The 26,008-nt window shown below is 37.1% G+C and overlaps 1 protein-coding gene across 13 annotated transcripts in view; it reads right to left on the bottom strand.

The window, feature by feature from the left end:
- Window positions 1–2,912: 2,912 nt before the first annotated feature.
- The window catches only part of LOC116181661 (putative thiamine transporter SLC35F3), an 80,116-nt gene continuing 57,020 nt past the window's right edge, over window positions 2,913–26,008 (bottom strand). For 2 of the 13 annotated variants that reach the window (XR_004147307.1, XM_031502048.1), the window contains 3 exons: window positions 20,232–20,261; window positions 4,954–5,103; window positions 2,918–4,151 (listed from right to left, as the gene is read on the bottom strand). Coding sequence is in view for 10 of the 13 variants with exons in the window: in XM_031502048.1 (XP_031357908.1) it covers window positions 4,143–4,151; window positions 4,954–5,103; window positions 20,232–20,261 (189 nt within the window). In the remaining 3 variants the exon portion in view is untranslated. Of the gene's footprint in view, window positions 5,104–8,294; window positions 8,371–8,837; window positions 9,075–20,231; window positions 20,262–26,008 lie in introns of those variants that run through there. The other 11 variants (XM_031502052.1, XM_031502057.1, XM_031502047.1 and 8 more) reach the window with 8 other exon arrangements.

Below are 26,008 nucleotides of genomic sequence, written 5' to 3'. Positions count from 1 at the left end.
GGATATCTGCGGATCTCCGTGGACATCCTTGGATTTCCATGGATATACTAAGACATCAGATATGTTTTTGGAAATCCGCCGACGTCTTTGAATTTGCTCTAGGACCCTTAATTACACACACCTAGATGCATTGGAAAGCCGGGAATAGCCATTGATGATAGAGAGAAGTTCAGAAATATTCCCTAGAACTCTTACCATTCGAAATCTGTTGCAATCGTACTAAAATACAAGCCCTACAAAAAAGTCCATCACAGTTTTTAAGCGCATTTTTGCAAATTTATTTGTAAAAAGGTAGCTGCTGGCTGGCTGGTTGGCAGCAAATGCGGGCCCATAGAAGAACGCTTGTAGAAAGACGAGGAGTGTCCATGCACCTACCGGGGCCGTGTAATTAACAACTTTAGGGACGGGGCTACATGTGGAGGGTCGCCGACATCTGGGTACCATCCCCTACCCTGCTATACTAATCTGAAGATTGGTGAGTTTTTTCCTATCTTCTTTCATAAATTTGATCCGATTGCTTCCAAATTGGTGTCGTCGGATAGATCTTAAAAACGCGTACAACTTCTGCGTTTTGTGTTTTTTTCCTAGGAGCGAAATTAACTACCTTTTACAAGGCGTGCGTCTTCGAGGGATAGTCGACTTAGTACGCCCAAAGGTTTCTTAGAGCTCTAATTGCGGTCTCCCTATTTTGTAGCGGGTTTTTAGCGAAATGAACGGGACGTCGGAAGTGGGTACCGACAAAGAGAATGTGGTAGCCCCCGACAAGATCTTACTGATGCTGGAATCAAAACTTGAAGCACGATGTATATCCTGGCTTTACTATAAACGGTCGTAGTCGATCGGTGTTGGACCTTTGGAAGCATCCAACAGCCAAAAACATGATGACTTTGCAACGATGTACGTGCGTCTTCATGTAACTGAATTTTTACGTAGGTACGAATCGCTTTCGATATTTTCTGTAATTTAGGTAGCAAAGGCCTTTTGATTCCAAAGTCTCTTGATTTTGATCAACAAACATCCATATTAAATAAAGCGTCACTGCTTTGGTCGTGGTCTGTTCGAAAATGTAAGGATAAGTTAATTGGTCGTCGGAATTCCGCGTGGCCGTTAACAAACCAGAATGATCTTATTAATTCTTAAGAGATTTCTCAATACGCTCGAAATCAAATTACTCCTTTAATTATAAAGATATCGGGAGACACGGTTTTTGGTATTCAATTTTGAATCTTTACATTTTTACAACCTCAGTACTAACGACTGACTAGAAATTTACTTGTTTGCACATTAATAATAAGTAATGATCGAATGCAGCAATTCACTTTTATCGCTAATAAGTAGGTATACATCAAGGTTAGTAGAGAGAGAAGGTTGCCTCATAACTTTTGAGAAACGCGTCATCGAGAATCCGGAAGCCCCATTTGATTGGTGATTACATTTTTGTTGACTTTGACAGTTGTATTTGAACTGTGTACTTAATTGTCAGATAATGCTGAAGTTTCTATTACGTATACTTATTATAATTCGATTGAATACTTACTGTTGGATACTCAAGTATCAATATAAGCTATTAGATGCCGAAATCTTTGTAGCGTTGCTATATGCAATTGCAGCTCCAACAAATTAAAAGCAAATGGATCGCAGATTTATAGTTTTTCGCTTTTCCAAAAGGTAAGTACTGTATTACAAAAAGAATAACCTAAAGTGTAATGGAAAGGGGAACCTGAACCCTGTATGCAATAGACTGCAGTCTGCATTTCCCGGCCGAAGACTATGCAGATCAAGATGAAATGTAAGCTATTTTGAATAAAGTGTGCAATATTTCGCTAGCATGTTTCTATCTATATGCAATGCAGGAACTTTTCAGCACATCCATGTAAAGTTCCATTTCGATCCATTTTGCATTTTTTGAACTTGCTCTGTTGTTGCGTAATAATTCATTTTTATGATCTGGGCAAAATGGGATTCTGGGTGACGTCATTTGTGTATTTTAATACTGAACGTTTATTGGCTGAAAGTTACGAGGCAACCTATTCTTTACTAACCTTGGGTATACATAACATGAAAAACCAGGTGTCAAATTCTTGACAGAACAGCTTCATTATGCTTAAACCAAAAAGGTTGTAAAAGTTTGTAGTTTAAACAAAGAAGAAATGTGGATTACTAATTTTATGACATCACGGCGCTAAAAACTCAGATAATAAAAAAAACGCGTTTGACATATGGCACAAAATTTTTGGCGAATTCAAATTAACCCAATAACCGTTTTGCGCAGAGAACAATCTTAATTTTGGAACATTTTTTTCTTCGTTTTTTTTTGTTATAAAACCTGACATAATTTTTGTAGGTGGTACACAGAAAAATACGATCTTCACGGATATCTTTGGATATCCTGTGGACATCTACCACTGTGTACACTGGATGTCCACTGCGATTTCCCCCTCCTAAAAAAGCATCCGTGATTAATGGACGACCTCTTATAATATGTTTGATTACGTGCTGTTTTTTAATTCAAATTTATTCGGGATTCGGTTAGTTTTTTGGAGGGAATAGTCATTCCGGTGGTCATTTTTAAACGTTGCCGTGATGATTTTATTTCCGTATCGGAAAACGGTAATTTGTGAGAAAACTTTGACACTCACATGCCAGATGCACAGTATATTCTCATCAAAAAGTGTGGTTATTGTGGAAATGTGCACGAAAATGTCCCGCCAACCGGAAAACGTGTTTTAAATCACGTTACGAAGGTACGCCTGGTCCGAATGGATTACATTCTATAAGAAATACGAATGACGATTATTATAAATGAAAAACCATAGAAATGGTAATACCGGCTAGATATTTAATATTTCTTTATTGCTATGGATACAAAAAATTATGTATTGCAAAAGAAAAGAATTGTTTTATACATAACATGTAGATATTCGTACATATGCGTTAGTTACAATCAGATATGTAAATATAACATAAATATACAAAGTATGTACAAAAATTTAGCCTTTGCTAAATATTATACTTATGTGTCTATGATGGCTACTCAATTTACAGAATTTTTTCTAATAATTGGTGTTTAAGTAAACATTCAAAATTACAACATGCGCCTTAGAATTAGATGCACGAGAACTATAATATAATATATTTAGTATGTTTGTAAAACCAGTCGACGTACTATACCTATTAAACAATGAATTGTTGTATGTACGAGGATACCTGTGCTTATACGTCGGTTCCAACTTTTCGAGTTTGGCGATCTGCATACCACTACCTCGTTACCAAATTAACAAAACCATTTCACACAGTCCATACGCCGTAGGTACTTACCTTTTCGACACAAAAGTTCACCTATCCAACTTTAGGTGCCTAGGATACTAGGCAGCTCGGTATAACAAATGTAATAGAAATGTTTTTATGTGAGGCATTTTGGCGGCAGTCTACTATGTGGAACTTTTTGGCATTAATATGATATTGGTTTGGTTTCCCGTACCTACTTTTCGACAACGCCAACGATATTAATCTCTGTCCACTGACTTTCACCAGTGTTTTGCAGCCACAATCCCATTTTTAAATCCTGTGGTAGAATATTACAAGTTATTATTTGTTTATTTACTAATTAGAGTAATGTGCGTACCTACCTATTTACAATTTTCGATTTGGTTAATTTTTTATATCGTCACCATGTGCAGTTTATTATTTTTATAATAAACACACATAAATGGATGTGTTAAAAAAATTTAAAAAAAACTACGAAATATGACATCACAAATTCATATTTTGTGAGTAGTTAGAATGCATAACTGATCTATGTAATGAATTTTTGGAGTGAAAAATATCAAAATCAAAGTTTGCCTGATTTAAACACTTGTTCAGTTGCTTATCTCAAACTTCTAATTCTGGCACCTACCTTGTTCTTTCAAAATGCACAACTATAGTACCTATAATTATGTATACGAACAGAGTTTTGCAATGAGAACGAGAACGTACTACAAGTCTTCGAAATATTTGTCCATACACTTCGAACATTGTAGATTTAGAAAGTTAATCACCTAACTCTTCCCGATGGTGATCGTAAATGTGAACGGATGTATCCAGTACGGTAGTCAATTATGTCCCTACGGTGCTGGCTCGTCGTTCGATGTTTAGTCCTCCTACTCCATCTGATAATAACATAACAGTTAATAACAAGGAAAGCATGCGGTTAATCAGAGACACAATTTCCTTAAAAAGGCACTTTGCATAATTTATAGGCGTACTGGACATTCTTATCCAGAGACTTTAGGGTTGAGTAAATTTTAAACTAGACCAAATGACGGAACATAGCCATAAACCAAAAAATAATACACAAGGCATATTTTCAACTCTGAAATTACTAACATCAGTGGTTTAACAAGAATATATCGCGTAGGACTAGAATACAATAAAACTATACCATGTATCAGTTGAAACATTGAGGATAGGTACTCCGCTTCGTGCCGTGTTCAGTTGGCCATTTTTTAAAATTGTAGTTGGCTTCAGGAATACGACGCCATAAAAAATGGTAAGCGCCTTTGTTTACAAACATCGAGGTACGCAGTAGGTATAGATAAAAATATGTGACACAAGGATGGTGTTCAAAGCTTGTTTGTATGTGGTTTTTTTAAACACAGAAATAGTTTACAGATAACAAATACGGCTCTTTTACAAACAAATAAGCTTACAAAAGGTGTATATTTGTACCTATAGCGTCTTATCTTAACACGTTAGCAAATAAAAAAAAATCCCATCATTTACCCCGAATAAATTTAGAACCATTAGGTCTTGCTAGGGTCCGTGGTATGCACATTAATACTGCACTTGATGCATGGAAACCGCTTTTAAGTATGGTAGTTTAGACTCATTAGATCAACTTGGTTCTTGATTTTAAAATAGATACTCATCTTTTAGAATTCATTTTCCAACCCCCTTATAGTAAAAACTTACTAACAAAATCCATATTAAGATGCTAGCCGTCGTGGTCGTCGTTCGTCTAATTTCTGTAGCTGTCACGCGGGCGGCCCGAGTTCGATTCCCGAAGGAGAAGAAGTGAAAGGATAGGTACTTATGCCTCGCACCGGTAGAGGGAAGAGACAACTAAAAGAAAGCCAAGAAAGTATACGAAACTATAGGCAAGGCACTAACTAGAATAATCGTCTCTAAAAAAAGTAGGGTTAAAAGAGACATAACCCCGTACAAAATACTGCAATGACGGGAAATTCCCAAATCCAGACGGAAGCAGTAAAAAAGAAAAACCTATGAGTCCGGAATTATTGTAGTCAAAGGCGGGACAAGCACCTAAGCGGACCTACTGAAAGGACAGCGTAAAGCACTTGAGGGCAAGGAAAAAGGAACTAGGCTAGAGGGCACAGTGCAGGATGAAAGAGGAGGAAGAGCGAACCACTTACTACGTACGAGATATGGATGAGATAACAAATACAGAGATGATTAAGGGGGCTGTGGTGGATGACCTGGGGAAAGTTGATAAAATTGAGTGAGAAATCCGAAAGCGTGCAGAGGTCCACCACACTCAGGGTGCCGACGGAGTGGGAAAACCACTTGCAGATCATACCAAGGTTATGGGTTGGGAGCGCAGTATTTTAAAAAAAAGGTAGAAATGTCAAAATGCTGTGGCATTCATAGCAGAGAGGAAATGTGTACCAGTCAACGCACGGTCAAAAATGATGTCTAAACTGTGGCGAGAAGGGCCACTATGAAGATAAATGCGAAACCCAAAAGACATACCATGCAGAAGAGAACGCGCCATTGGCAATGGCGTGCCCAAAGTTCAAAGCCGCAATTAGGAATGTGCCAGTCTGTGATAAGCGGCAGAACAGCTGAATACTAGACCTTAGATGGTAGGTGCCGCCCAGTGGTCCAGTTTTATCTATACACAGATTTGGCTACCCCCCCAAGAAGAACTGCGGAATCAGTGCTCGACCTCACGTGCACTGGATTGGCGGAGAGGCTTTACATTCAGGAGTGGCAGGTTATTGAGGGAAATGTAGGAAACAACAAGAGGGAGATGACAAGGAACTGAAGGAACCCCTAGATGAAGCAAGAGGGTGGGTATATAAACCAGAAGTAAAAGACAAAGCTTGAAAGCTTGAAATTAGGAGAGAGTTAAGTCACGTAAACGGAACTGAAACATCGGGGGTGATAGAGCGATACAGAAAGCTTGCGGGAAAATATTTCTCAAATACTGGTGCCTGGTGGACATAAGAAGTAGCATACGCTAGAAGATAACCTCTTAATGTAAAAAGATGATTTCGAAACGCCAGGATGAAAACGCAAGTAAATGGGTGCGTTTGAGTCGGAATTTAAAACTTCATGGAAAGATCTTAAACAAGTATAAATTGTGCACAACCCTTGTGCAGATAAAGTGCATTTTTTAAACCGAAATAGCTTTTGTTTTGATATCACCAATGGATATATTTCTTGCAGACGCCTTCATCGCCCTTTGTGAGTACCCTCTTCCGACAATCCGTTCTTGAGGTATAAGGGAATGTACCCGATCACGATAAGGGGTCGAGGAGGAGGGCTATGGTTGCTAGAAATTAATTCCTTTCGTTGAGACCTTTCATTAGAGTACCACGAAGGATAAAAGCCACTCCCCCTCCCCCCCCCCTCTACCACGTACTTTGATAAGCTAGCTATCAAGGATAGAACATGTGTTTACTCCCCCCCGAGACCAATGGTTATCGTATGTAAAAGTTATGCACGTTTTACTTTCAAAAAAAGCATCTCAGGAAATAATTCGGGGGGGGGGGGCTTTGAGACAGCGAAATTTGATGGCCGCCTGGCACACCTTCAAGGTGTACGTTACCTACTGCAAAAAATTCCAGGACTCTAGGACCATTCCCCTAGAAGTAGTTCGATAGCAGATTTTGGTTTAATTCTTAAAAAATGCGCAAAAAATGCATTAGGGTAGCAATGAATCGCGCATGGCAGAAACTGATGAAGGATCTTAGTACGTAACCATGGAGGAAAGGCTACAAAATAGTGGCCAAGAAATTTTTGCCTGAAATACAGTCTTCGGAAGAAGAAAAAACAGAAATGTGGACGGCCTGTTTCCAAAAATGCAAGAGATCATGTGCCGATATCAGGTATGGAACCGTTTGGTAAAAGAGAATTTGAGGTAGCCGTGAATAAGTTACGAGACGTAGAAGTGATTAAATTGCCAGTCAAAGCCGATGGAGGGAAAACGCTGGAAATGTTTAATGGTCTATCCAAATGTGAGACAACGAGATCAAACCAGCCGATAAAATATACATGTAGGTATGTGGCCTTAGTGATGGTGAAGACCTATTGAGACATGAGGATTGAGTGTTTTTGTGAAATTTTTTAATTTTGTTTATTTCTATCGGGTGAAAGGTTGGGAGTGAGTTACTACGTACTCGTTAACCTTTAACAAGAAAACCGAACACACTAGTTAAAAGAATACAGTCACTAACGACATGCTCAAACACGTGTTTAGGAAAACGAATGTGGTGGATCCAGCGGCCTCAATCGGAGTTCCTTTGTCCCTACTGATTATTTACTTTTGGGCTCAACGCAGGAAAGTGTGCTGAAAGCAGTTTATTATACATCTAGTAGGTTATTTCACCAGCACGTTCAGCGGTGGACTCAAAAACAACCAAAACTTTACCAGATCTTTTTACCGGTGTTGATTGTAGTAGGTCACGATCCTTATTGGAAGGAAGGAATATTATTTCCTCAATAACGTTTTCATATCCACATTATAGGAACTTCGAAAATAATCGAAACGCATGTACCTAATTTACCACGTTGAATTTTCAGAAATCAGTTTGGTAAAGCTTTGCTTATGTTGACTTTCTGTGTGCGTACACAACTGAATAATCACGAAAATAAATTATAAATTCAGAAGTATGGGCCAAATTGATTTGGTGGGTCTAGAGAACCATTTTGCAAAAGGATTTGTTAGCATCATTGTTATGCAGATTTCCTCCAAGATTGTCATTGTACCTCGGGGAGTAGAATGCGCGTTAGCGTTATACAAAAACACATTAGAGACGAAATTGAGACAGCTAAAATAACGTTTACTTTGAAAAAAAAAAGAATTTTAGTAGGTAATCAATTCCAAAAGGAAGTACTAAACCAACTAAGTATACCTACAAAACTTACATATTATGTATAAGTATATAAATAATGTCTACTTTCTGAATATGAACCTACACATGCTTAAGAGAAAAATTCTATAATATTATTATTATCAAATTTGAAAGTAATTTAAAAAAGCACAATACTATATAGTTATGAAAACTCACAGATTGAGAACCTTCGCGGTGTTCTTATGGGATCTGTGGCGAAGGCAGTCGATCCTCTCGCTTGTAGAAGGACGGTCTAGTGTAGACAAACGCGTGGCAGCACCAAAGGCAAGTACACCACACACACGTAATGGGCAAGCACAAGTTTAAGACTTAACACAATCAAAAAGTACATGTACACTTAGAACAAGAGAGGAAGTGGACATGCATGGCGTGGCCAATAAAATAAAAATGTACCAAAAATTAAGACATGCTCAGGTATATTATATACCTAACGTACCTAGGTATAGGTACCAACCGCCAGTCAAACAAAGTAGAACATATCAAGACGTTGTTGCGGTGGGTATATAGTTGGTCCATATTTTTAACGTGTTGTATTTTATCAATGTTCCCGGAGAACAGCAACACTATTTTTGGCACAGTAAGGCATGCATAAAAAAATGGGCAAAAAATGTGTTCTTGGAGGTTCATGTGTTATGTGTGGGTTAAATGCAATGGTTGCTATGTTAATGGGTACAGAGGAGTATTGCATAAACTAAGCACTATGAAACAAAAACAAATTTTATTAGTCACTCTCTTTTTACAAAATTATTGTCGTCTAAAGTGTTTGGTTCAGCTCTATCTACTAAAAGTAAGTTCTCTTTAAAATATTGTTGCTTTGCGGATGCAAGTTTCTAACGGATCTTGTACATCATTAGGAGGACAACGCAACACACTACGCATACATACAGTATTTCGCGTTTTTTGCCCCTTTCGGGTTCGGGGGCGGGGGTTGGCATACTATAAAGTAAAATACTAAGGTTACTACTACTAAAGTTTTCTAACTTCTCTAACATCTATCTATTTTACTTCGATATTGATAAAATATTCCCCTTTTTGGTAAATGAAAAGAGACGGAAATTAAATGAATTGCAAATATTAATTATTTATTCGTATTTTTTTTATTAATTTATGTCAGCATTTTCTATTGAACGGAACCCCTTTAACGTACTTTAAATATTTTTACACGGTAAATCTGACTCATTTGGAGACGAAGAACTGCTTCCAACAAGTAACGGATCATTTACCACAGGAAAATGATAGAGAAGAGTTACTAACCTGACAATCGATTCGTTCACTTACAAACAAACAGATAATAGTATTTTATTTGTTACTCAGTTGTAAACGTTGATTAACAAGACAAAACGCAAACGGGTAAACGTCATGTTTAAACGCTACTGACTTGTAAAACTGACAGCTGACGTGTAAAAATTTTACAAGTTAGTAATCTAGTAATTTCATTGGCCAGAATTAATGCGAAGTCTCTGTTACATGGATAATATGATATTTTAGACATTTCTTCGAGATCAATTTTAAGAACTAGTTATTTACGTTTACAAATGAGTAACAAATAAAATATTGTACATTATACGCCAGGTAATAGTTTTTTTATCCTATACAAGGAGAAACTTACATTTTCTCGCCTGTGTGAGGACGCGAAAGAAGACAATTGCACGCATGGAGCGAGAAAATTCAATTTTCTCGGCTAGGCGAGAAAAAAAATACGCCTTATGTAAGCTAGATGGCGCGGTTGTAATAAAATGTCTAAAGTCACTAGATATAGAAAGTACCGCAATCATCTGCCATTTTTGGGCAAATTTGCTGCCAACTTAAAAAAATTGACAAATAAAATCTGAATAGCGGTAATTTTTTATAACCTAACTTTATAGTACTGTCATGTTTTATAAAAATATATACAGATATCTCCAAACAGGTGGAACAATCCCTAACATTAAAGTTTCTAGAATCTGGTAACTTCCGCCATTTTTGGGCAAAAATCATGCGTTCTCTCTCTAACACACGAGCCCAATGGATTGCGGTACTTTCTATATTTAGTGACTTTAAAAATGTCAAAGAAGTTATTTCTTTTTAATTAAATAAGAAACATAAAATCGTCAACACTGATTTAATAATTAAATTTACCCTATGTTCACTTTATTTTACTGAATTCAAGAATTTATTTAATTACCGCGAACCTGTACCTATCAATGTTCCGTGAAATTGATAACTTTCCCAATATCACGTGACCAATTCAAACGTTTCAAACTTAAGTCATAATCTCCCATTTACTTTCAATAACGAGCATCTGTATCAATACATTTAACACCAAAATCTACTTTGCACTGTAAGTAGAACACCGTTTATCCGCAATAAGTAGCATTTTAACATACGAGACTACCCCGAAATTAAAATGTGTCCAGTGTGACTGTAAGGAATGAATAAATCTATTTATAAAACACATTTTTTTAAAATACAAGATCATCAAGGATTTAAAGTGTGCCCATTGCGCGTTCGTCACCAAGCATAAATCCAGTCTTAAAAGCATCTAACATTTGACAAGACATGGATCCTGCTAAGAATTTAAAATGTAACCGGTGTGATTTTGTCCCTGAAAACACACATTCAATTTTAAAACACATTTGTTAATACACAAGACCAGTAATAATTTCAAATGCGCCTGGTATTAATTACAACTCCTTAAATCCCGTTATTTTCTAAGGAAATAATCACGCGCCAGTGAAATGCCGGAAATGTCAACTCAGTTCGCACATGATCGGTATTCTCCACTTGCACCTCTGCTCTGTTGCACCGTGACTCCCTTCGGTGACTCCGCACTGTGCTATCGCAAGCGCGCTAGAATTTGAATTTGCGTTGAACTGTATTATAAGGGAAAGGAGTAAATCTACTAGTAAAAAAATACTCGTGGGTCCACTTAGATTGCACCGTTTCGTAAAATTTTTTTCGCGTAGTCAGCAGGAAACGTGGAAATAAACAAAACAAACGCGTGCACGTTGACGCGTTAAAGCAAATCCAAATTCAAGCGCTTGCGATCGGACGTTGTTGAGGGATTAATTTTAAATGTAAGTGTATAGGATAAAAAATATTGTGTGCACCACGGCACGAAAGTTGTTTTCCGGGCCTCAGGAAGTGGCCAGCCTCGGCTGCGCCTCGCCTGGCCATATCTTCCTTCGCCCCGGAAAACAACCACTTTCCCGCCTTGGTACACAAAGTACTATTACTGGCTCTAGGAGATAACAGGCTCGCCTGACGGCTCGCCAGTCAACTTCTCCTATCGCCAGTAAAAACTCACTTACCTGGCTAATAATGTAATAGTTATTTACATATGAGTATGGTAAATCAAGGTTTACGTTAACGAGTGAGATGTTTACTGCCGAAGCGTAGCTGAGGCAGGAATTTCGAAACGAGTAACGTAAACTGATTTGACATACAAATAATGTAAAACATTTTATTTCATACTGCTCTATTTCTATTAAAATACCATTTTGATTAAAATGTTGTAGGTACACATTAAAATAAAAGCAAAAGTCGATCACTTGATTTGATGACAGTAGTTTGACAAATATCAATGCATACGTTTAGATGGATGTCAGTTGCGGTTGCTAGGCAAAATTTCCAGTCTGGTAAAAATTTTCAGTCTGGTAAAATACGATTTACCCAGAGACTTGCTATAACTAGACCGCGCGTAACGTAGATTTTACTATAAACGCCTGTTGTCAAGATAGGATAGGCAACCAACTGTTCATCGCGGGGCGGACGTACGTTTTGCATCTTGCTTTAGCATATGTTTATTCTAAATTTTAGTAGCAAAAAAAGATAACATATAAATGTTAACTGTTTTAATCGAATTTATTGGTATTTTATTTGAACTAAATTAGTATATAACTGCCTTACTCTAGTCCTAATTTGATTTATATGTGTATTTTGGTGGTGAACACGTATGAGAAAATATACTCTTAAAACTAAAGATGTAAGTAGTAAGATATGATTATTTAGCGGATTTTGATTCAATATATGCCTAGCCAAAAACCCAAATGGGCTGTAACTGTTATTTATTTTTCTTAGACTGCTGATAACCATTTTGTTTACAACGCGGTGTGGTGTGAATTGAATGAAAAACCTGAACACATTTTCAGCAATTTGGCAAATTTTTAATGCATCGCTTGATACGTGCAACAATCCTCCACGATTTTTTCTAGTTAAAAGCTTTAAATGACTCTCTGATGCGAATATCGCAGATGCACATATGGAACATTTAACAGACTTAGCTTTTTTTTGTTGTAACAAAACCTGAAATATACTTAGTACCAGTAAGTACTTAGTTACGTCTATACGTAATAGGCAAATAGGTACTGCCGTTGTCTTGCTGGTAAAGGATGTCGAATAATAGTTCTACGTTATTTTAAGTGAATGGGAAAGTCGAAAACGCTCGGTATTGCATTATTGTTTAACACCTTCGTCGGTACCTTTCTAAAATCGGCTTCATTCCCCGCAAAGGCACTATGGTGGGAGTAAATTTTTCTCTTCGAATCTAATCCATTGGCCCTTTAAACTTTTATCCGTTGAAAATCTGCATATTATTTAAAATTTTATCGACAGAGTACATGTTGATACGCACGAGTTAACCTAAGTTCATTGGTTTATTCGCAAAAGAAATTTATCTGTTTACTAATTCGAGCTAATCACGAGAATGATTAATGAACGGAACATCTAAAATAACAGGTTATTTCATTATATTGCATATCATCTCTGCGATTTTTGCCCCGCGGTGCATTGTGTGTTGCATACTGTGTCGACAACACCTTAGATACGTTAAGCGCAGTCTAGTTATAGCAAGTCTCTGGATTTACCAGACTCAAATCAGTCTGGGAAAGCGGCGATTACTAGATAGTATGAAATAAAATACTATAATAGACCGAACGAATTTCTTTGAACGTTTGAACAACATTACGATTGAGGAGTCATTTATTATTTATAGTTATTAATGATACACGTTCGATATTCTTTCGTCACAAGAGGCATGAAAGACAGTAAACAGCGCAATGACGACCCGACGACGTCACCTGGGGCTAATTTTATATTCAAAGCTTACTTTGGGGTTACTACACGAAAAGCATATTATGGAGTCTGTGTTATTCCGCACGAGGAAACACTCGTATCAAAGCAATTCGATTCTGCTAACAATAACTTTTCAATAACATATTGGTGTCGTGATCCTCACACAGTTTTCTTCAACGGTCTCATAGTCACCCACTTCATTTCCATCCCGTGAATTTTGTCAGTGCTTAGCTATTCTTCCAGCTCCAGTGATCCGCCAATCCTGTAGCCATGTAGGACTCACCCTACCAGCAAAAGTCCCTTTTTTCCGTTTGACCTTTAGCATAGTTTTGCATAGACCTTGCTTTATAAAAAGGAGAACTCGACAATAACCAATTTAATTAAAAAATGTTCAAGCCCATCGACATCAAATCAAACTCCCGAACCTGCGCTTTCTCACCTCTATAGTGTTAGCCTTAGAGCCTTTTCACACGGACCACTTTGTGGTGCTTCTTGGAATAGTGCGTTTTGAAGAAACATTGTTTCATATGGAGCTATTCAAACGGGCGCGACCACCGATTTAGAAGAGTCGCGGTGGCGAACAGTGTTCGACTACCGCTGAGACGCGGGACTTCGACTACCGATTGTGAACTGGCGACATCTGACCTGTTGGTTGGTGGCGTAGAGAAGGAAAGTCTTGTCTAGGTTGGTGGCTTACATGTGGCGCGTGAGTTACAAACAAAATATAACGCGCGCTTCTGAGTGACTTAATTTAGAACAGTGGCGACAACATGGGGTCTCATTTTTGATTGGTCGTTGGCTCCGGTAGCCATATTGGAGCTAAACTGGCCAATAGAAAACCTCCCAAACGACGCGGCACACGTGCTATAATTATTAATTATACTGTTTTGGCAGTTCACGCTTGCTTTACGGCTTAGTTTACACTTTGCTTTATTTTACGTTTTCCGGCTCCAGTTTTATACAGGGTCATTCTTGACGAGCGTCAGTTAGAAAGATATGGAAAACCTTTGAAAATTAAGCTAAACTGATAAGTCCTTTAAGGGTTTTGGCACATGATGAATTGAACTAAAATATTTTCAAAATGGCACCACTTCCGGAAATACCGGAAGTAGCCATCAACTTTGTTATTTTAAATAGGGACCCCCTATTTTTCCTACATTTTCGGATTCTACGTCGAATTTGGAGTACAACGGTCCGTTATTCCTGAAATTTTGTAGTAATTTGCGAATTGTAGCCTATGTGGGTTGCGCCTTGTCATGGTATCTTTCGGAAAAAAGACGACAAGTCCTGGCAGCTATTCAATTACAATCACCGTGTATTAATATTAAATTCACAAAATCTTCATTAGTGTAACCCAAACGAGCCATTATTGACCAGAAGTATAAGTTCAAACAGCGAAAAATTTGACGTTTAAACATTATCATAATAAAAACAAAAGAATAACATCAAGCGACTGAATTTTTTTATCAATTTGTCACAAGAAGTAACTAAAACATGGAATATCTCGGAAACCGCTTGAAGCAGCTTTTGACATTTTGCATCAAATTAAAGGTCTCGAAAAAAGGAAAACAAGGGTGAAAAACAAAATGGGGGGTGCCATTTGAAAAAATGGAGTTACGGATATTTAAAAGTTTAAAAGTTGAGAGCATTGAAAAAGTGACGTAGTCTCACTTTTTTAGACTGTCACGCATACCATAAGAAAATTCGATCTTTCCTTAATAAAGCATTGAAAACTGTTTTGCAATATCTCTCACCGTTTTCGAATAATAAATTTTTAAAATTACCCCTGCAAATTCAATTTTTGACACAAAAACTTGAATATCGGCGAAGCTTGGAGCAAAGGGTCAACTATGGGGTATCGTTGTACTCCAAATTCGACGTAGAATTCGAAAATGTAGACAAAATAGGGGGTCCCTATTTAAAATAACAAAGTTGATGGCTACTTCCGGTATTTCCGGAAGTGGCGCCATTTTGAAAATATTTTAGTTCAATTCATCATGTGCCAAAACCCTTAAAGGACTTATCAGTTTAGCTTAATTTTCAAAGGTTATCCATATCTTTCTAACTGACGCTCGTCAAGAATGACCCTGTATAAACTCGTATTTTTAAAGACGCATATAGCTAGGATTTACGATATTAAGAGTATGGAATTCGCTTAAAGTCTTTTTAGATGTAAAACTGTACCTAACCTTACTAGTAGTAATTGATGTAAAAATGGTTTCAGAAGCTCTCAATAATGCGAGTTTACATAGAAAACTGGTTAGAGAAGAAGCTTGTACCAAATCTACCAGCAAATTCAATTGTGGTTATGGATAACGCAATATTGTGATCATAAATACGCTTGAATTGGTTCAAAGTTTAACATTGATGATTACTGAAGCACACAACAATAATATTGCTTTTTTGTACTCCGTGGACTAAATCAACATGTTTTGTCTTCCATTTAAGGAACTAAAGTGATACTTTTTATCCCGGAAGGAGAAACGCGCGACGAGGGACAAGAAGTGATAGAACACACTGAAATGTTAAACACAATTTAATGATTATATTTTGGATATTGCGCCATATTTTATACTTATTATACCGGTTTCCATATAATTTTGAATTTGGGAGGCAGTGGTTTCCCCCCATAGGTTGTCTTGCAATGTTTTAAACGATCATTTCTGCGCCGTTAGTTTTGAACGAGAATCTTTACTTAAATGAAACTGACATTTATTATTCTACAGACACAATTTGACAAGATAAGGTCTACAATCAACTTTTTAGCTCCAATATGGCGGATTATGATAAGTTGTCGCCACTGTCCTAATATAGAGTCACTGTAAGTGGGGCTACTCAGCAGCGTCACAGAGTGCTCCGTGTGAAAATGCCCTTACTATAGACATCCATAATAACGTTGATGATTCTCAATACAGCAAAAGCGTGCTTTTGAAGTTCATTCAGGCTCAGTCATGAAACATGTTCAATAAGCTGAATTCTCAACTTCCAGTGAAACCTTAAACCAGTCGTCGTCGCTGGATTTCTTTCGTATAAGTACCCAAACTGTCTTTATTCCAGCAAATCAGTATACCATCGAGATCCACACTACTTACGCACTTATGAGAAGTATTGTCACCATCGACTGTGGATTCACTATTGGTCATCATTCCAAAAGCCGATGGAGATTGGAGACACGTTTATGTATGGACTATAAAGCAAGCGTCAATAAGTATGACAACGTATAAAGGTATCTGCTCAATACACCGTACCGTATCATGACCGTACTATGAACGTACAGGCACGGAAAATATACGATACGGACTACTATGCCCACTAGATCGTATCAACACCGTACCATACCCGTGCGTAACGGTTATAGTGACCGGAGCGTCCGCGTGTCGTATCCGTACGGTTCCCGTTGGCTCGGTTGTACTTGTAAACAAACGCGTCAGGAAGAGGGTGCGAAACGAACAGTCGAGGCATTATTTAGACCTAGTCGATGACGAAAAAAAATGTCATATGTACTTCCGTATGTTCATCATTTCTGCGTCTGCGCGCACCGATTTGGGACCGTCGCGTGCCATGCACGGAGCGTATCGGCACCGTCAAAATATTTGTTGACGCTCCACACATGGCATGTTACAGTGCTGGTCGGTGACAGAAGTCTTTGGTCGGTGACTAAACGGTGTAGTGGGCATAGTCTCATACTATTCCATGTAAACAATATTTTTTTTGCCTGGTACGTTCCTATTACGGTCATGGTATGATACGTTGTAGTGGGTAGAGACCTTTAGTGCGAAACTAGACGGGCGTTTTTTCCACGCTTCTCCGCTCTGGCTCCACTAGCGTGAGCGGATTCAACGCAACCGGACGCGTTTTTCCGCTGCGATACGACTGTCCTAGCGTTTATTTGGCAGCGATACATTGTGAGAGACGTATTCCTTACCGTAGCGATAATATCGCTCCCGTGTAGTTGCAATTGTTGCGGACATTACGCTGCGTTGATTCCGCGGCGGAAAAAACGCCCGTCTAATTTCGCACTTAAGGTACATAGGGATGAATCGATTATCGTTTGGGATCAAAACCGCGTGAATTCAATCAGATTATTGCCCAAATACTCCGACACGTGCCAAAATGTGAGTAGGTATTATTTCGATGAGATAATTGTCTATGAAGAATCAAAGAAGAATGTGCTGCCATGCATTCCTCAGACAATTTCAAAATGTGGACCTTCTAAATCGACGAAACTGTATCTTATTCCAAGATCAAATCGACTTTTTAGGCAATGTTGATTGTAGTAAAGCATTACAGTAGGTAGTTATGCGGTTGTATCCCTAGTTTAACATCTTTAATGTTAATTCTTTTTAAGTGTTTTACTTGAGAATGGACACAGTTGTTGTCCGAAACTGGTCGTAACTCTACGCTGTATTAATTGTTAATTAAATTCTTTTGGGAAGATATTGGTTTCCTTCATTGGATAACAGTATATCAAAATCGCCATCAAAAATCGCTACTATTGTGGACGTGCCTAGGCCTGCCAATACTGAGGCACGTCTGCGATTTCTTAGTACCGTGGCATATTCTGCGCAATTCCTAAAAAACACATCGACCTCCTGAAAGTTCCTCTTCATCCTTTGACGGATCGCCAATCGACCTTATGTAAGAAGTTCTCATCCAAAATAGTTTAGCAGATGTCATGGAGAGTGATAACGACGCCATTGAGGAATTTAAGAACTTCTAGAATATCTAGGTTATCTCTCTTTAATACTCACAAGTTGGAAGTGACAGAAAATTGGTATCATTAAGATATGTCGAGGTGCATGTCGGATGACGTTTGTCACATGTCACTCATAAACCTGACCCAAAAATCAATGACACTTCAATGATGCACCTCCTAATTAAACGTCAGAATAATCGTCATCTTTGTCTTTTTTTATAAAGATAGAGAGAGTAAACCTACTGAAGGCGCACCAGACAACAAGTCAAGTACCAAAATTAATCCATATGTGACGTACGTACCTTTAATTCTAACAAAACGTCGAAAAGATACCGTAACCGCCAGCTTCTATTATACAGACTTTAGCTGCAATCATCTCTAAGTGAGTCAGTTTTACACTAGTTATACGCACCTACAAGTAAAACTAATAAAAAGTAAGGTTTGCAGAAATATTACGTAAGTTCATAAACAATAGGAATATTTTATTAATAATAGAAGATGTACTCGCTATACAGAAGGTCCAAGTCATCAGCTACTATTAAACGTTGAAAGAGAACAAAAGGCCATTTCAAATTGAAAATCGTGGATATGTGCACAAATAGGAGTATTAAAATCTTTCATTTGGATTTCGGTGGTTTACCTTTCCTAGTATGAAAGTATAAAAAGGAAGAAAACAGAAAAATCCAAGGTAAGGATGTCTATCATGGGGATCCCTGAAAACATAGAATATACGACGAAGGTCAAATTAGAGAAAAGATGCACGATTCAGGATTCACAATTAAAGAGTTATTATCATACTTTAAAGAAAAACCGGAAAATTTCGATTAGGTACTTCCGAAGATATGTCAGAATTCCGTTATCGTTGTTATTTGATTTAAAAAAACACTTTCTCAGTCGAGCAGTTTCCTGGAAAATGGAAAATATGTCCAATAGGTATTCTCGCACAATGAGGGCGATGTGCGCAGTTGCACCATCCTGTTGAAACCAACAGTTTTCAAGTTTTGCGATTTTCGGTACAACGTTTCATTTCGGAGAAATCATCATCAACTTTATTTTTTTATATGGTCCGTAAAAAAAGTACATACTGTATTGAGTAGCATTTTTTATTACGAGTACAACGATGTACGGGACACACAAAAAACAAAAGTTGGAAACTATTGCAATTGCTTTCAACAGGATGGTGCACTCGCTGTAATCAGTTTTCTTTAAAGCATGATAATAACTCTTTAATAGTGCATCTTTTCTTTAATTTGACCATCTTTGTATATTCTATGGTATCAGAGATCCCCATGATAGATATCCTTATCTTGGACACAATGTATATAGATGAAATAATAGTACACTCACCAAACAAACCTTCTGTTACAATGAAAAAACCAAACACCGATTGCACAAATCAGTTCTGATTGATTTAGGAAAATTAGATATAGTGAATGGAAAAAAAAAGAAAATAGGAACACATATAGGGAACTAATAGAAAGTTTTAAATACATTAGTGAAACGAAAAGAACAAGTAGGAAGATGATAGAGGATGACGGGAAGGCTATATCTGAAAGAACGAAGAGTAACAAAAAGTTGAAAATGGGAACTGTAACGGGATCCAAAGTGGACCAACGTAAACGAAAAAAAGTATATGACAAACTAAAAAAACTATTAGGTATTAGCATAGTGTACAGAATCTACACTATGGTACTAGTACAGGAGTTTTATTTTATAGTTTAGATGTCCACATTGATGCAATCTTTTTAACTTTGGTGGGTAAATATTTCATATTTGGCAAGTTTTACCAATCATCGGTAGGTACGGAATCCTAATCACTTCCTAAATGACTTTCGATATGCATGAAGATTTAGTTTTAATTTAGACAATAGATTTGGGCCACGTTTGCTTTAATTTAGCAAATAGCAATTCATTAAAAATATACCTGCAAAATGAGTCATATTTGAGCGTATTTTTTTAGGGTTATTTTCATAGCCCAATTTTCAAATTGAGGTGCCTTTAGTTCTCCATAACTGTCTAATGTGAGCTGGTGGCGTGGACATCCTGAAGATAATTGAAGACGGATCTGACCCTGAAGTGTAACCCGGTTAAACACTTCAGGGCGTTTCGTTCTGAAAAAAACAACAAAATAAAATCATCACTAGAAACAGTTTAGAGGTGTAATTGTTCAGTTGTATCGTGTTTCATCAGATCTTGTTGAATGCCTAAATGTGTTATGGATATCGTGTCATTATGTGATTTTCGAAACATTCATTATAATGCACATAATAAATAAACAAATTTTGCAGTACAACATATCATGCGTGGATAGAATGCGTACAATAAAGTTTTTCTAATCGGCTTACCTCGCACTGTGACTCAACATGATGATATTTCTGCAACAATGTACGAATCATACAAAATATAGCACATACGTACTGTCGAGTCATAAGTCGCAATCATACTGAAGAAGAAGAAAGGCATTTAGTGCGATATGGTAAATGTGAGAAATAGATATGGTTTAAGAAAAGTAATTAATAAAGCAAATAAGAATTGTCCTGTGCAAATTGAGAATATTAGTAGCGTTTAGACATTATGACGCAATTGATCCATGAACATGGTTGCAATGCATTTGATGCAAAAAAGATTCCTCTTACAATAGTATATTGAAAGACAAGTGTTACAATGCGACCTATTGTAATACGACTATCTTGTGGCACGAGTGGCGACGCGAAGCGTAGCCACGAGTGTCCGCAAGATAGGAGTATTACAATCAAGCATTGTAACACGCGTTTTTCTATTTCGATGTGGAAACAATACCGAAACCGTACTTGATTGGCCCAGTTTGCGTGCGTTTCTAGACAGAAATGATGCCGAAAGAAATAGAAACGCATTATTTTTTTATTTTGTTGGATTGGTACCCCTTGCTTTTTTGCTGTCAACGGTATCCGTCAAATCAAAACTAAACATAACCTGTAAAGTGTAAATAACGTACGAGGAACTTGACCGATTGTATTAATTCCGATTAATTTTGAATATATACTCCAAAGGGTAGAACTTTTTTTTATTTTTACTTAGCGTAGTAAAATATGCCAGCAGTACATTCTTGCTTACTTTTTGAACTCCCCTTCTCGGTGAGCCAGTTTTCAAAAATTTTGTACTCCTCGTACTTTACTTTCGATTTTACAGGCAGTAAATTTAACGTCGCTTCATTGGCAATCTCTTGGATCTCCGATGGGGTACAAGAGACGTGTTTGTCATCCGTATTCATCGTAACTGCCGCAAAATGGAATTATGACCAAATACCTAATTAAAAGTTTGAAGTTTGAAAATACAGGAATCGGGTTAGCCAACGTGAAAATAAATGAATTGTGTCTATTACCAACATACACTGAATGATAGTTTAAAATTACCTAACAACGCCTAAATGCAATATTTATAATTTGTATAATTTATTATTTAAAATAAAAGTCGAAATAGAAAAAATAGTATAAAGCACACGTGTCATTTGTCTACTTGTCGCACTCGGTTTTTGCCGCATTCGCCGCTACGCGGCTTATGCGGCAAACTACCTCGTGCGACAATCTTCGTCAAATGACACTTGTACTTTAATATACTATTTTCATACTATTTTTTCTATTTCGGTGCTTTAATTTAATTAAAAAAATCATTATCAGAAACTATAGGGAACATTAGAACTAACATGTTTTATGTTGGGAACACTTTTTATGCCGTTAAGTTTTAGGTTGGCAGCGTAGTAAGACTTGACATTTTGAAGTTCAAACATGGAAGTACCCAACGAAGTACCTACTTGTACTAACTAGTAACTGCCAACTTAAGAAATGAGTTACCAAAAAAAACGACTATAATCACTGTCTTTGTACAACTGTTTTCGGCCGAAAACAGTTGTACAAAATCATCATTGTGACACCGAAATAGAAAAAAATATTAGAACTTGTCAGATTAAATTGGATCTCCGCTCAAGTTAAATGTATTTGCGAATATATATAGTTTCAATATTTCCTGCCTTTGGGTATTGCAATTACAAGGCACAGACGGATGGTTGGGTGTGATATGGATGTTTAGGTTGACAAAGTATAACATAGGTATATACAGTTTAAATAAATATACGAGTATTACGTACATTGTTATATGTATCATTTATGTAAGTATATTAAAAATACCACCTACGGCCGGTTGCAAGAAAGCGAATTGTAATCGAAGTCCAAGATTATTTGCCAAATTTGGTTGCATGACTAAGTATTGGATTAAAATAATCTTTATTATTCCAATCTAGATTTACCTATTCCAGCTATAATCTCTGATTACGTTGGTTTTGGGCTGCATGAACGTGCAATTCTACAGCGATCCCGATTTTTCGAAGGTTTACAATATACAAGGTGGTGCCTTGCGCAACGCAGCATAGGGATTTCAATAGTAATTTCTTTATAGTCAACTACTAGCTCCCCAAATTATTTTAGAGCAAAAGTCTAAATACGTTTTTTTAGAGAAAAAAATACTGCATCTGTTCAGACGAGAAAAAATTACTAAGGGTTTGCTAAGATTATTTTTTAATATGTATGAAAATAAATTAAGGCCAAAGCATTTTAGTAAATGACCTTTTTCGGTTTTTTTGACCACGAATAAACTACCTAGTGGCAGCAAATGGATGTTCTGGAAAGGAGTAGTGTCTTTTTTGAACAAGTAAATTTTTGTGGAACGAAGTAAGTAGAGAAACTCTGTAGATGGTACCTTCTTAGAAGAATACATTTTGAAAGGTCTGTACAGTTTTCTTTTTTACGAATTTAAAAAAAAATAAAATCCGTGTGAGGGACGATATCTCAGCACTGGAAAGTGGTGGTGGTAGCGGTTCCCTGTAGTGCAGCGAGAAAGGTTTTTTTGCCTAATGACTTTAGGTTTAGAATGATGCCAAAATGTAGAGAAAATGTTCAATTATCAATCTCATCTGGTAAACTGCAAAACACATTGCTTTGAAGCATACCTAGGTGTTAAATTTTGTTGATTAGATTTTGTAGTTTTCCTGTCATACTTTCGTCATTTATTCAATAATCTGATTTCGACGCGGAAACCGCAAAATGCACTGCTTTGATGCACCATAACAAACTTACGTGCTCTTTCTGTTTTCGTTGAGAACGCTGCAAAAAGCGCTACTAGAATATGTAAGGGGCTAAGGGCAATATGCTAACCTATGTACGAAAACCGCGCCATCGTCGACTGTACATTTAACCTTTCTTCCATCTCTTCTAATAACTGAGATGTCAATGGTGGACATCAAAGTATGGACGCATCGAATTTAGAAAAGTGTTTGTTTTGGTCTCTATAACCACTAAATTTGTTCACTCTTATACTCATATATTGCAAATGGGGTTAACTTAATTGTTTATTGATACGAAATAGGTTTGCGCATGCGCTACCACACCACAACATTTCTAACAAGTTAAAAAGTAATCGTAAACGATTTACATAAAGCGCATTTCCACTTGCATTCATTTCCCATTTATAAGATGCAACTTCTGATAAAATCGTAAAAATCCGGCCACAAATATGAAAGATAGCGTTGCACATGGGCAATCCATTTTTGACGTGTTACTTCAATTTCAGTTTATGAGAAGAATTTCATTTCAATGATTTTCTAAATAAGAAAGTTGGAACTGCGCATGCGCAAACCTAAATTTTAAAACTAATTTAGATTTTCCTTTGTTCCAAGCGCCTAAGTATCAAATTTCACTTAAATGGTGCCATAGATAAAAAAGTCGGCACTGCGCATGCGCAAAGGAAAATTTTGAGACTGGCGCTCGATGATCCTTTATTCCAAGTACCTATGTATCACATTTCATTTAAATTCTTCCATAAATAAAAAATTTGGCACTGCGCATGCGCAAAGCCAAATTTTGAAACTGGCGTTTGATTTTCCTTTATCCCAAGTGCCTATGTATCAAATTTCGTTTAAATTCTTCCATAAATTAAAAAGTTGGCACTGCGCATGCGCAAAACCAAATTTTGAAATTGGCGTTTGATTTTCCTTTATTCCAAGTGCCTATGTATCAAATTTCGTTTAAATTGTTCCATAAATAAAAAAGTTGGCACTGCGCATGCGCAAAACTAAATTTTGAAACTGGCGTTTGATTTTCCTTTATCACAAGTGCCTATGTATCAAATTTCATTTAAATTCTTCCATAAATAAAAAGGTTGGCGCTGCGCATGCGCAAAACCAAATTTTGAAATTGGCGTTTGATTTTCCTTTATCCCAAGTGCCTATGTATCAAATTTCGTTTAAATTCTTCCATAAATAAAAAAGTAGGCACTGCGCATGCGCAAAACCAAATTTTGAAATTGGCGTTTGATTTTCCTTTATTCGAAGTGCTTATGTATCAAATTTCGTTTAAATTCTTCCATAAATAAAAAGTTGGCACTGCGCATGCGCAAAACCAAATTTTGAAATTGGCGTTTGATTTTCCTTTATCCCAAGTGCCTATGTATCAAATTTCGTGTAAATTCTCCCGCAAATAAAAAAGTTGGCACTGCGCATGCGCAAAACCAAATTTTGAAATTGGCGTTTGATTTTCCTTTATCCCAAGTGCCTATGTATCAAATTTCGTGTAAATTCTTCCGCAAATAAAAAAAGTTGGCACTGCGCATGCGCAAAACCAAATTTTGAAATTGGCGTTTGATTTTCCTTTATTACAAGTGCCTATGTATCAAATTTCATTCAAATACTTTTAAAAGTAAAAAAGTTTGCAATTCGGTTTATAAATGGTCGAGATGCGAAAAGGGCACTGTGAATTTTGAATCGATTCGATTCAACTTTTTGCATTGCGTATTATATGGCTAAAGCTATGCCCATATTGAATTTCATGCAATTCAGTTCATAACTAACGGAGATGTAAAAGCGATCGAACATTTCTAAACAAAGAAAAGAACTAGTAGCGTCGCAAAACGAGCGGACGGACGGACGGACGGACAGCCCAGACCGGTAGGCCGTATTCGCGGACCGGGGGGTCTAGAGGGTACCCTCCAGATAGAGCTGGGGCTCCGGAAAATTTACAAACTTGCAAATTGGGGCTCGCAGACACGGTTTAACGCTCCCAATTGGTACAAAACAGTCATTTTTTTGGCCAACTTAAATGGTCTTATTCATAAAGCATAAGTATCTACTACCACAGATAAATTTTATCTGTGCTACTACTAACAAGTGAATAATTCGTATTTTGTGTGACTAGTCACGCCACCTTATTTTGAGCGTGACGTGTGGATTTTATTATATGTACTACTTTTGGATTTTTCGCGGAACGGGAAATATTCCTTGTAGTTGGTGTTGGTGTAGTTATGGGATCATCTAAAGTTTTCCTTTCGTAGCGACCCCAACAGGACCGCATTGCCTCCTGACCATTCTCCCCCGTCCTGGTCCATCATGCTCGATTTTCTAAGAAGTCATTTTACGTATATTTATCAAAGCACTCTATACTTAGGTACTTACCTATTGGAAAATAACGTTTAAACTCGCATTGATTTTTTTAATGCTCATTAGAGAAATACCAATATACTCGTAGATGCCTGCTTATATAAATGTTCTTAAATCAAATCTTTCAGTATTACCATCATAGTGGTATTACCTACCGTCTATGTTTTCTTTTAAACGTAAACATTACAATTCTAAAAGGTAACAATTTGATAATAATTCCCATCCAGCGTAAAATGTGGTATGGTTTCCGTGTTTGGAACATTGCCAAACCTGAGTCTGAGTGTGATTTCAAACTATCACGAATATACTTCCCTTTCAAATTGCCCCGCTTCCAATGCCCGCGATTACCACTTTCATAATACAAATCCGTTAAACTATACTATAATTTTAATACCATACACAAATACCTACCTATAAACATACGTTTTTAGCGCATTTCCACAAAAATAAAAAAAAATGCGTTATTGTGGCCAGTTTGTCCGTCCGTCCGTCCGTCCGTCGGTCCGGCTCACAGTGCAGCGCTGCTAAACCATGCTAAACAGACCAGTATGAAGGGGCAGTTATGAGTATTTACTTGAAGTATAAGCATTTGCTTACTTTTATTCATACGGGCCACTGACTCTAATACTACAAAATCCATTTTTCTAGGAGGAATCTTAA

This window comes from Photinus pyralis, unplaced genomic scaffold, assembly GCF_008802855.1.
Source record: "Photinus pyralis isolate 1611_PpyrPB1 unplaced genomic scaffold, Ppyr1.3 Ppyr1.4_unclustered_Scaffold1534, whole genome shotgun sequence".
Classification (NCBI taxonomy): domain Eukaryota; kingdom Metazoa; phylum Arthropoda; class Insecta; order Coleoptera; family Lampyridae; genus Photinus; species Photinus pyralis.
Note: the sequence above shows the minus strand (reverse complement) of the source record. Positions and strands in the feature narration are given on the sequence as shown.